This window comes from Falco punctatus, assembly GCF_963210335.1.
Source record: "Falco punctatus genome assembly, chromosome: Z".
In the NCBI taxonomy this organism is placed as follows: domain Eukaryota; kingdom Metazoa; phylum Chordata; class Aves; order Falconiformes; family Falconidae; genus Falco; species Falco punctatus.
The window spans coordinates 4306350-4319704 of record NC_137586.1 but is presented as its reverse complement, the minus strand read 5'-3'; the positions used below and the strand labels follow the sequence as shown (position 1 = coordinate 4319704).

General features: G+C 40.5%; 1 protein-coding gene across 7 annotated transcripts in view; it reads right to left on the bottom strand.

Moving 5' to 3' along the window:
* The window catches only part of ST8SIA5 (ST8 alpha-N-acetyl-neuraminide alpha-2,8-sialyltransferase 5), an 89045-nt gene that overhangs the window by 33349 nt on the left and 42341 nt on the right, over nucleotides 1-13355 (bottom strand). For 6 of the 7 annotated variants that reach the window (XM_080371626.1, XM_080371627.1, XM_080371631.1 and 3 more), the window contains one exon: nucleotides 2784-2891. The exons of the other annotated variant lie outside the window; for it this stretch is intronic. In XM_080371626.1, the coding sequence (XP_080227752.1) occupies nucleotides 2784-2891 (108 nt within the window). The remainder of the gene's footprint in view (nucleotides 1-2783; nucleotides 2892-13355) is intronic. 7 annotated transcript variants of the gene reach the window in all.

The following is a 13355-nucleotide window of genomic DNA, read 5'->3' as shown; positions in this document are numbered from 1 at the left end:
ATTAGATGCCGCAAACATGATCCACACTCTCAGTTGCACCACACACTGAGCCAAGCTCATGATATTCGTTTTTATCTCCGCGGACTGGTTCTATACAATCTGGAGAAGCGTCTTATGCACCGGGATGAAAAGGCTTGGTTAGTTTGGTTACTCTGCACAGTGGAGCTGTCTCCAATCAGAGTAGGGGTCGTTTTCTGAAATACTGTAATGAACTCCTCCGGACAGTGAAAAACATTCCAATTGCAAGCCACATTTTAACTTTGTATATTAGTTAAGGTCTGAATCAGTTTCTACTGAAATCAGATGACATGACATCATGACATTCTTTGTTTCTGTCCTACCTGATCATTTTCATGCATCGTTTAGTCTTCACTTTTCGTTGTTTTTGATATGGACACTACTCTCCTGAAGTCTGGCTATCTTGAAATGCTAATGCACCTATTCTCTAGTGTGTCTTTGCTTTGGAAGTCCATTTTCATCTAACAAATCACTCCCACAGACTGAGTTGTCAGTGTCTCTACACCATGTATGAAGTTACATAACCAAAAGATAAAGTGTAGTTAAGAGAATATACATGGGTTGATACCACATATGTATGAATAAACATGAGTCTATATAAATTATATACTCTAATGAAAAACATATTAATATATATTTCAATTAATACCTTTAAACACCAAACCTTTTACAAGGAGGTGATAACACAGAATAAACTGCAGAGACATGCAATGAAAAGTATTTACTCTGCATATACTGACATATAATTAGTTTTGAGCACTTTAGGTGACTCTCTGTAGACTTGTAAACATACACAAGTAACATCAGGTCAGTAAAATGTAGTCTGTAAGTTTTCCATTTGGTGGAATTATTCATTACAGAAAGGCTTGTGTTCAATTTATATCAACAGCCTGAAGTTGAGTTTCAGAGTAATAGTCTCAGGAGGTATCTAGAGATAGCACAGTAAGAAAGGTGATCAAAGGTAAATAGTAAACAATTTATGATATAGCTCTGCAGTTATCCACCACACAGTTTCACCTCCACATTTATACTATTTTTATTTTGCTGTATTCTCAGCTTTCAGACAGTAGACAAATGGATAATATCTATAACACACTTATGGGCAATATATGTTGCAGTTAGACTTATCCCTAACTCAAAATCCCCATCTTTCAGCTCCAAAGTCATTAACACAACACAAAATTTGAAATTTGCATCTTTTATTAGTATCATAACCTTTTAAATCTATACCTAGGTTGTGCAGTTTGAGCCTGTTTGTGTAAAAACCACTTGCATCCTGATCCTCTTTGTATTTGAAGAAACTAAACAGATGGAGAATAGTACTGTTGTTTAGTGCCTCACAACTAGTATGCATCTTGCAGTCCAGGGTTTTGGTTCCCCATCCTGCAGTCAATGATGGTTCAATTGTCTCTACCAAGGGTACCTAGAGGGGAAATCTAGATTTATTAATTTCCCATGTCTTCAAGAAGATATCTGTCTTTGTGCCTCATTCACTCCCTTGATATGCCTACTGCCTAAATGGAAAATTTTCCATGTAGACTATGGATGCATACACAAAAAAGGCAAAAAAAGTAGATATAGATAAACAGACAGCTAGATAGAGACAGACAGACAGACATGGAATGAACCATTTTGCCCTCGCTCTTAAGTTGGTTCTTTTTATAAAGAACCTTAACTAGTTAAACCAGTCGAGTTGCGGGTAACACTCATACACAATTACATTACAGTGAAGAGCCTTAACAGGAATTGCAGCATCGCTGCGGTTCGGTGAGACTGGATGATTTTTGGCAGGTAAGACTGAACTTCTGCTTGCCTTTGAAATGCTATCAGGTCCACAGCTGTAGTGGTGTATGGTTACCAAAACGATGATATTTTAAATAAAATACATACTTTATCCAGAGAGAGTTTTATATATACATAGGTATTAAATGTAAGCTTCTTTTAATTAATTTTCTTTTTTCTTTAACTCACAATCTTTCTAAGATTTCCCCACTACTTATTGAAGTTGATACTACGCATGGCTCAGGACTTTCAACCTCTACAACTGAGGTTCCAGGAAGATACCCCAAATATTCGCCCCGTACCCAGATTTATGCAGATGACCTGCGATAGCTATGGAGCTCTTTAGGCACAGCTGCAGGCAGTGTCCTGACTATGCACATGGCTCTTCATTACCCTGCAGATATGCATCAGTCAAAAAGATCCTACTAGAAACTAGTAAGTACAAAAACTGCAACAGCACATCAGTGCTTCTCGTATGTTCAAAACAGTGTAAATAAAGGAAACACTTCAGTCTTATCTTGATAGAACACTTTTCCCCTACTAGACCCTGGCAAGATTTCAAGTTAAACTATGGTTTTTTAGAATACATATTCTATTGTAAAGAAAGCCTTGGGCCAGATTTTCCAGTGCACTCTGTGTGCATCAATATTGTCATGTTGAGACATTTTCCACCAAAGTCCCGCTCTCCCACTCTGCCACAGTGACACATAGCATTGGTGGGGGAATGGAAATAGGAGAAGCCGCAACACGGAAGTCACCCTCCTGTGAACTGCAGGGATGATTATGGCATATTCCAAAATGGCCCCAAGGCCTTGAAGGGGGAAAACAGCACCGCACTTGGGCATCCCTGGCATTTTCTGTGCCATGGGGAGCAGTATCAAAAGCAAACTGCAAAACTCAGTTTTCATACAGCCTGCGCTCATGTTTGTGGTTCATACAAAGAGAGAGAGAGCTCCATAGTCATTCCTTTGGGGTGTTGGTACCTGGTGCCTGTGTCACTGCCACTCTTCACTGCTCCGTCATCCGTGAAATTAAAGGTGCCGGTCCAATTTGCCAATTCCTCTCCATTCTGCCAGCTAAACTGCAGCCCTCTAGCAAGAAAATGAGGCAGTTGATATTTTATATCATTCATTAGGTTAAGTCTATCAGCATGAGTTCTCATGTCCTTTTTCTTAACACAGAAATGTGACTATGACACATTCATCAAAAACAATACAAAGATACCAAGAACCACAAGACATCATCTTACTAGTGGACACATTTAATTTACACTTCCTATAGACTCTACAAGTCCTTGGCTGAAAACAACACTAGACTCCCCAACAAAACTGGAAGGCCAGTAATCATCTGTGCTTATAGACAACATACGCATGTGCGGAGCGGAGCAAGTTAGAAATTTCGTTCCCAGAGACACAAGTGCAAAAAGCTGGACACGTGTGGAAAGCTGCAGGGCCAAAGAAGTAAATACTCCAAACTTCAATTTTACATCTACTGTAGTTGTTAAATGTGGTGGGCGCTGGGTCCTTCTTCTGATTTGTTGCCCATGCTAGCAAAAGATTTGTCATTTGATGATTTCCCTATGTCACACTGTATTGCTTCTTTTCCCTGTTTGGGAAGATGTTTTAAGCCAATGTATATCACAATCATCTCAACTACATTTTCCAAACTTTCACAAATCCATGTGCCTGCAGTCTTCTGGAAATTACACTGAGAGTTGGGTAGAAATCTCACGTGCATTTAAAAAAGCTGGGTCTGAAGAAACATTTGACAATGTGAGTCAAATCCTTCCCTTAGCTCAAAAGTCAATGAAAAGGAACCTTGAAGATGGTTATTTTTAATCTTCTCCATTTTAACCCAATTTCATAATTTCAGAAGCCTGGCAGCTGAGTTGTGAACATTTGGTGCTGCCAATAGTGAAAGTTAACTTGCCGGTTGGGCTGTGCAGGGACAGTCAGGAAGCAATCTGCAATCTGCCAGCCCGCTTTGCCCAAAAGGAAGGGCATCCAGGACCCTGCTAGTTTTCTTGGTCAACAGGCTTATTACAAGGACTGGAGAATCTCTCAGACCACATGCATCCTCTAGTCTATTTGGCAGCAGTTATAAGCCTAGGAAATTAAGAGGAACAACATGGGGCATTAAAATAAGGACTCTGTTCCCTGCAGCAGAAAAGGGGAGTTGCTCTAAACAGCTCCAAAACCACGTAATAGGGGTTTATTTGTTCTGTATTGCGGAAATGTGTGCACATAGCTTCTTGTTGTCATAGTTGTTTTAAGACAAATTTGTCTAAGTATCTGCAGTGCAGGCATTTCCACATGAGCTAATTGTCTTGGTTCTTAAAACTCAGTAGAGATTGGCTCAGTACAACTAATTCAGGGAAACATTCATCCGATCAAAGGCTGGCCTTCAACCTAGGGAGTGATCCATCCCCCAAACTGTCCCTCCATCAGCAGTACAAGGAGCACGGGGTTGCTTGCAGTGCATGCACACATTACAGAAGAATCCCACCACCCAAGTGAAGTGCAGTGCATGTCACCACAAACATTCTTTTTGACCTAAACCCAAGATATTGTGAATGAATATAAGAAGTTTATTCTTGTATGTTTTGTGCTTTTTAATCTTTTTGTTAGGTTTTTTTATTTTACTGAAAACAGACTTTTTGGTAAAGGCATTTTGGAGCAGAAGAAACTCTGAAGAAGGCAGGAAGCCATTCAACCCTCTGAAGTGAGGAGAGAGCTAGCCTGCTAAATTGCCAAGCTATGTCCCACCACAAAAGGTGGGAGAAAAGCACTATGAAAATATTGGAAAAGCTTCCTCTGAATCTTTCATTTTCATTGCTTGCATGTTCTCCAGTGGTCAAATTTTGCTTTTCCAAAGAAAAACTTTTTAAGTATAAAAATGGGAAGCCAAATTTTTGCTCATAGGAGACCCATTCTGATTATTTCTTAGTTAAATACATGGATGCAATTCTCCTGTTTTCCAAAAAATCAAAACAAGTAGAAGAGACTATGCTGATCGCCATAAGCAAAATGAGATGACAGTGCATACTTACAGCCTATATTCAGCTTTCAGGGAGCTACTTTGGTGATCAGTTTGAAGAATCACATCAAAGGCTGTACAGGTTATGCTTTAATGGTTACAGGGTAATGCAGTGCTATGGCTTGTCAGGGAGTCCCATACCTTGCACGTTGCTCTGACAGTTTTTAATCAGCTGAGGCTGCCCAAGGTATGACTTCTGAGCAGAATATTGTTGCGAATAAAACATGAGAAAATTCTCACTTTTACTAAGACACCTTCACTTTCAGGCTTGTTTAAATAAACACTTGTGATTCCTATGTACGACAGCCTAACACATTTTTTGCCACACTGTAAGTGGTATGGAAACATGTTTCTTTTGAATGTGTATGTGTTTGTAAAAAGCATCTAAATATATCTGGCCTTTAAGATTTGTTTTAATTGCTAAGGACAGCATTGAATGATACATGGGGAGAGAGAGAGTAGAAGTGTGAGAAAACCAAGTTGGAATTGTACTTTTTAAATGGATTTAAATTAGATATTTGGGGCTTAAATATTTACTTACAAACTGAAATAGAAAGCACTAATCTAGATAAATAGCTGGTGTTGGTGTGTCCTTCAGAGGTGAACTCTCCTAAAGCATAGCAAATATCAGGCAGATGAAATGAAGAATTAAAACATTAAGTAACATCCTCTCCCTTCGTATGTCTTCACTCCACATGGAACAGCTGGAAGGAAAGCTAAGAAAATGCTCAAAGGCAGAGGAGGGTGAATCTGTTCATAAAGCAAAAGACATTATAAAACCACTCTTTAATGCCCTCCTCTCAAGCCTTTTTTGGGAACAGTGTGTAATGCAGCTGAGGAACCAAGTTGAAAGGAGGACATGCACATTTTGGGTAAGATCCAAGAGGAGATCAGGAAGACTAACACTGAGGAATGGTAGATATGTCTTACGATGAACAGCTTAAAATACTCACCTTTGAAATGGCAGGATGGAGGTTCTAATTGAGGTACAAAAATATCTAATGAGGGCAAGCAAGGGTCTGACACTTCTACATGGTAAGGACAAAGTTGTGAGCTGAGCTTAGGGTCAGGAGCAAGCTTAGTGTCTGACCCTGAACCAGGCAGGGAAAGCCACACAGTGCTCTTCTTCCAACAGGTACTCCAGAGGCTAGCAATGCATAGACTGCAAAAAAACACTGCCAAAGAAATATTACACAGCTTAAAGGACTGTGTGTCTCACAACAAGTTTGCAAGACTGACACCAAGCTGCTGCTCTGCATTTTCTGGAGTGAGGGTACAATAAACTTCTTCCTCCCAGTAAAAACAACTTCCACGAATAATGGTTTTTAGTATCAGGACAGAGTAGAAATTAAGGATGAGATATTTGAAAACACTGACCTGAATTAATTCTAACAAGATTACTGAGAGTTTTACATTTATTTCAATCAGCCTTGAGCTGGGAGATTTCAATTTAAAAAAAATAAAATTTTCTAATCCTCTCAGTTGTGAGTCATAAGCGTTCATAAAAGCTGTCTGGCCAAATTTGCAAACAGCCAGAGTAAATAGAAAAGAAACTTGAACTGCCCCATCAATATATTTCATTGGCATATTACTGTAGTTAAATTTTACCATGTTCACTCTCAGCATTAACTACATTTAAATAGGCAACTAAGATGTAAATGCAGCTTCTGTTGGTCAGAATTGCAATAGATAAGCACATGCAGGATGGCAACAGAAAAAAGAAGTGGAACAAAAAAGAAAGTAAGGAAAGATTAAAAGAAGGGAAGGAAAGCAAAGAAAATTACTTAGACATCTCCTATGTAGTTTAGACAGTTCATGTCAAAGAGTTTTGAAAAAAAAAAATAATAAAATAAAAGCTCATTTTAAGCCTGGGATCATTACCAGTTATTACCAATGGTGGAACTTTGCCATTTGCTCAATTTGCCCTAATGTTATTTCCTACTAAAATCAGTACATTTCCCCAACGCATGATGCTGATGATAAGGGAAGACTTTATAAAAGATGTAATAACCAGAAACACTCTAAGTGCAGAGATTATTTATTTTGCCCATTCACTGTCAGCACATTTTTCATCAAGGTTTATGGACATCATTAATCACAAGAGTTACCCCTAACAAATAAGAGTATGAGCAATGTTGTGCCTTGCATTAGAGAAACTCCATTAAGCTGGATGTCTTAGCAATCAAGACCTTGAGTTTCAGGTAAATGTCAAAGCAATATTTTTATCCTAATTGGTAACTACAAATGTTGAATCAGTATGTGGTCAAATAAACACTGGCGTAATGTAAGAGTAGTGGGAGGGGGTGAAAAAACAGAAAATTAACAAAGCAGCAGCAATTCCGAAGGGCTTGTCAAGACCAGCTGTCAAGAAGCAGCAGGAAGCAAAGCAAAAAGCCTGTTGCCACAAACAAAAAACAACTCCTGCACAAGTGGAGGTTTTAATAGCAAAGAATGTCAAACATTTATGAGGGTTTTGAACTATAAGGCAAGAATGAACAAGTGGATGGATTGCAGCAAGAGGCTTTGTATCCATGCTGCCATTACATGAGATCCCACTTCAGGGGTGTCTCATTGCCTTTCTAAAGCGCAAAAGCAAGGTAAAAATTCAGCTCAGACAAGAAGGTAAGGCTTTTAAAACAGAGCTACTCTACAGCCAATAAATGGAGAAGGCCCAAAATACTTTAAACACAGCTGGCAGTCCTGTCTGGGCTCTAGCCAGAGAGCAGGCCATGAGCATGTATGCAGCAGAATTTATTCAGCAGAGACCCACGTGCTTTCAAGGCATAAGAGCGGTTTGGTGTGAGTGGCTGAGTGATTAGTACCTATGGGTAACAACGACTGAATGGCAACAGGGGCATCATGCAGGTGCAAGGAGAGGGCATAGAAGAACACGCCAGTGCCATCCCACTCCCCAAAAACCATGAGCTCATCTCATCTAATCCCAGCCAGCAGGCTATTTCCACTCATCTTTCAAGGTGACAGCTACCACTACCCCCATCCTGCATCTACCAGAGGCAGACTAAACCCAAAAGCAAGCAAAACCAGACAGAAACCAATGTAATTTTATATAGCTGAAGCTAAGCCAAGATCTGACTCAGCTTGCTGGCCTACCGCAGATGGTCAAGCAAGGGGAAGCAGAGGAGCCTACAGACTCCTTCTTTGAAGTGGTGAAAGGAAGGTACGAATGCCCCCAAGAGCAAGGCAAATTACTTCATTTTCCTTCTGAGCTCCCTCTCTTGTCTTCACTTTTCTTGTTCTGTCTTTCTAGCAGTTCTCATATTCCTTCTCTATATACATTAGCAAAGAGGCCATTACGAGGTGACAGCAAGCCCAGCTTTTGTGACTCTGGCTTCTGTTTCATTTATAAGCTAATAGTATATATATTAATTCCCTATACATCATTAATAATTTTATAATCATATTTCTGCAGGCCTGGTTATGGTGCTGCACTACACTGTTACATATTACCCAAAGACAGAAGCCATATACACTCCCCACCCTGACAAAAAGACAGTCCAGGTCATGTATAGGCTTCCTGAAGTCAGTGGAAAATCACTTACTTTCACTGTACCTCAGTTTCCCTGTTTCATATTTCTGCCCTTGCAAGGAGGAACTTAAGACTTCAGTGTTAAATGATCATGTTACCCTCTTTGAAAATGGAAAGTGATGCCCCTAGCCTACCAACAGGGATGTCACAGAGATATTGGAAAGTCAGACAGTTAATCTCACTGAAGATCCAGTTCCTTCTTTCTGCAAAATAAGGAAACTATGACTCACTGTGACCACAGGGTGTATGGAAAATAAAATGAAAACAGTGGTATGCATGAATGACCTGCAGATGAGACTGATTGAAAACACTCACTAAAGTGGATTAGCGAATAAGAGGAGGTTGGGTAAGAAAGGAGAATATCAGGAGTCTCCGACATGCCAGGCTGCTGTGCAAGTGAAGACAAGCATAGCAGCCAACAGAGGTAACAACAAGAGGAGTTTCTGGAGAAAAAACAAGGATCTGCTGGGGGTGGGTGGGTGGGTGTGTGTGTTGGGGGGTGTAGGCCAGAAACAGCAACTTTATTTACTCTGCACATGAAAAGACATTAGAGGGGCTTGGAAGGAGTAAAGCAGCTAGGTAACAGCGAGACACTGAGATCAAACCCAACCCAGCAGAGTCAAGGCAGACTAGCCTGTGTGTCCAAAAACTCCTTCCTGATGAAAAGACCAGACCCAGCCCCCAAAGACAATGAAATTAGATGACAAGAGAAAGGTAAATGCTTACTTGAGTAGTTTAATATTACTTGAAACTCTCCAATCCATTTTGAAATAAATATTCATGGCACAGCAATTTAGAAAGACGTAGCACAGATCACAGAAAGAAACAGATCTGCCTGTGGCAGTCCAGGTCCAATTCACCTGTGCTATAAGGCCAAAAAAATATCATGTGTGTGTTGACTGCTTTCAGGGGAAAATCCATGGGTAAAACCCTACCAGGCACAGCACAAAGAAAGGACACATTTCTGGTGCCAATTTGTGTACTTGAGCAGGGTGCTGCCCTTCTTATGTGAGTCCATAATAAAACTCATGTTTGCATTCGGTGGAAGCAGAGTTCGATCTGACCAGTCCAGTTTAGAAAAATACTTATTTCTCCAATAAAATCAGCAAAATGCAAGTTTTAGTCTGGGTACATACATATACACACTTCTGCTCACTGCATTAAGACCAATCTTTGTCTTAGCAACCTATGGCTTTGCAAGTTGACTGACAGTGGGTTACCACTGAGCTGATTGTTTGCCATTTGATTGGGAGAAGGCCATTAGAAAAGGTTTAGAAAATGTATGAAAATATGTGGAAGAGCGGGAATGGTATATTCACAACAAAAGGAAGAAATAATATGAGTCCCATGAAAAGCAAAATATGGATGGAAAATCTGGGAAATGGCACATCTGGTTACACCATACACTTGGCCATACAGTATTACACCAGGGACAAGCTTGGCTCTACAAGTTAGAGGGAAACAGTAGTAAAAGTGGTGGAGGAGTATATTTTGACTAGCACAAGGAGCAAAATTGGAAACATAAGTGGGAAGCTTCTGGATTATAACCACTACTACACATAAAAAGTTTTTGTTTCATGTAACACATTTCACATTTGGGTTAAACTTTGCATCAGAGATTCACATGCAACATCTGAAAAACCTGATCTAAAATCACTTCCCAAGAAAGATACAATAGACACAACACCAACATTCAACTAGCCTGTTTAAATGGGACGAGTTTTGACTAGGACATCAAGGACATTGAAGGACACCTTTCAAAACAATACAATCTTTCCTTTTGTCATCTGTGGCTGATAGATAAACATCCAAGGAGTAATAGATACTCTGTATCAATTCCATTTGTAATAACTGTTCATAATAAAAATATTCTTATTTGTAATCGTTAGGAGCAACACAAAACCCACAACAGAATGAGCTGTCAGTGAGGCAGGTTGTTTTCAAGAAAAAAGGCCAATCAAGCCCCAAGCACAGACACTTAGAGGAAATCCCAAATAATTTAAGATGCCAGAAAATTCTGACATTTCAGCTGATAGCTCACTGCAAAGGTACCTGATGCAGCATGGGTACCACAAGCAATTTCACCATAGCATTAGAGATCTGACGGAGCTAGTGGCTTCGCATCTCATGTTTCCAAAACTAATATATTTAGCACCAGCCAAAACTAATAAAATTAGCACCAGGTCAGGTGTCCCTACACTACACTATATTCTTCAGTGTAAACATACTCACAGAGCCCCATTTGCACTAAGGACTCATGCTGAAGACAATAAGCAAAATGCCATTTAAGGTCAGCGTGCCTGTACCCAGTATCAGCCACAGGAGTAGGCAGTATTCCCTCTCTCCATTCACAGGAGTGGATGGCACAGTCTCCTCCTTCCATTCGTGAAAGCCCTCCAAACTGTTGACTGCTCAAGATTTTCAGCTAGGACTGTGAAAAGCCTAGTTTTGGCTGTATTTGTTCTTATGGAAAATGCCATGAAACTACCAGTGACAGAGATTGCTTTTAAGGTTTTCATCATGAGAACTAAAGCATAAAACTAACTAAATAAAGAGGATGTGGAAGGACAGTGACTATCTGCGGGGCTGGTGAAAAAGCAAAATGGATGCAAGCAATGGAGGGCAAGGATGCCTCAAAAAAATGAGAGGTTAAGTCCACAATTTGCCTGAGGGAGTCATGGACTGCTGAGCAATGAATACACTTGAATTAAAAAATGAGAAATGAAATGAAAAAGCAATCAAGGGCAAGAATGAGGCACAGCAAAAGTAAAAAAATTCAAAGCTTTGCACAGCGATTATATCTGAACCAAATCCAGTAAGCATAAGAACGATCAAGAAACCCCAATCAGATCGAAAATAAAACACTGCATTACCAGGTCTGCAACTCTGGCCACGGAGGTCAGCAGTCAAGGATGTGATCGCTCACAGCTGGGGCTGTGGGGGACACAGGTGTAGCACAACTCAAATCAGGAAGGCTGTGTTCTGGGTTTGACTTTCTACAAAAGTAAAACTGTACTTTGTACTTTGTACCTGCCCAAGCACATAGAGGGTAAGCAGCTAATTTTTTTCAGAACGACATAAAGCAAGTTGATGGCAGGTTATAACAGAGATGTTTTTGAAAGAAATGTCATGGAGTTTAAACCACTCTGGATGAAAGGGCTTTGACTCACAGGTGTTGAATGCTGGCATTGGCAAAACTCACCCATTACTTTGTCATATAGAGGCAACAGATCTGTGTGAAGCACAGAAAGTGGAGTTAGCCTAGATGTTCAGCTAAATATTCAAAAAGAGCTGTGTGTGTAGACAGAAGTAAGCCTAGATCTCCACACAACAAAGTGAGACTTCAGCAAGCCCTTACCAGGTATTATGTGAACTAGAATTAGGATTTGATTGTCTCTGTATTAGTCAGTGAGGATAATGGCCACATTTTGGCTGGTATACAGAACATCTATAATTCACTACTCCAGGACAAGAAGCTTCTGCAGAGCTCCTACAGCCCAACACGATTCAAACTGTGGGTAAAGCAATGACTTCTCTGCAGGGTGGGCTTGTGGGAACTGATTTAGGGACTACCAGGTGGCCACAGCCACAGCAAAAGGGACAAGTGTCTGTAGGTCACTCTGTAGTGACTCACATCCCCCATGGTTTGAGCTCAGGAAGGACCATAGTGTAACACACCAGGGAATGACACACTCAGGATAATGCAATTTGCACATGTAAAATACTGAAATAACTGATTTTCATTACCATAATTTACTGTCATCTGGGGAACAGAGAAGGACTAGCAATTCACAGACTAGGTCAGCAAGTAGCTTCGCCATCTTAACAGCAGAGGTACAAATCAATGCTAGAAATAAAGCAAGTCTAGATGGAGCAGGGATTCAAATCCTGCCTGTTTTCTGCATCAGAGCCATTGAGAGTCAGTGAGTACAAGAGAGGAAATAACATACCCTCATGCTCTGGTACTAAAACTTCAGCCACTTGATGCTTTCCTTTAAAAGCAAATTAAAATTACGGGTCAGAAAAAAACTTAAAGTAGCTGAAAGTAAGATTTTGCCTTTGGGACGCTTTCACAATAAAAGTATCTGTTGCAGCCTGCAATAGAGCTGTGATTGTTTGCAAATTCTTGCAGAGCTTTAATTCACATGCCACGTACTTGTGAGCTCTCCCCCTTTATTTGATGTGGTGAGACAGGAGCATTATGTAAAGCAGCCAACAGCAGCAATGAGAAAGGGAATGGGATGACCAGTGAGGGGTGACTTTGCAGGCAGCTGAGTTAACCTGTCAGCCCACTGTTTGTTCTGCCCCCTCCATCCCACTGCCATCTCTTCCCTGAGCTCTCCTGCAGCACAGGCTCCAGTGCTCCTCTGATCTCTTGGGAAGCTGCTTCAGATCCTTGTCTTTGCAAGGGTAGTTAGGAACAGTGGGGATGCCAGTCCCAGTTTCCATCCACTTGAAAACCTCTTGGGAACACCTGGAGCAAGAACATCATGCTGGAATCTCAGTTTCTCCCTGCTATGCTAGACTAGACACTTTAAGGTGATGGCCATAACCCATACATACACATATTGGTGTGTGTGTATATATATTGGGGGGGTGTATATTTATATTGAAGACTTCGCTCTCTCCTGAAGTTTCCAGTGCTCTTCTCTCTGAAGAAAACCAACCAAAATCAAGACCTGCTCTGCAGCCCCATCAGGGATTCAGTGAGGTGACTCACAGGTCACATGTCATTTTGCTAGTATGATATTTCACTCTGGTTAGAAACAGAGGGGGCACACAGCTGTGTTAGAGAAATTACTCACTAGGTCACCTTCATCTTATGTCTCTTGAGAAAAAATATTTAAATGGAAAAAGACTTTTAACGCTGGAATAGATGGTCTTATGTTACAGTTAACATCTTCACAGGGTGTTATGAACAGGCCAGAGAAGCACATGCCAGGTATGGAGTGGGAGGTCTCAACTGACCTGA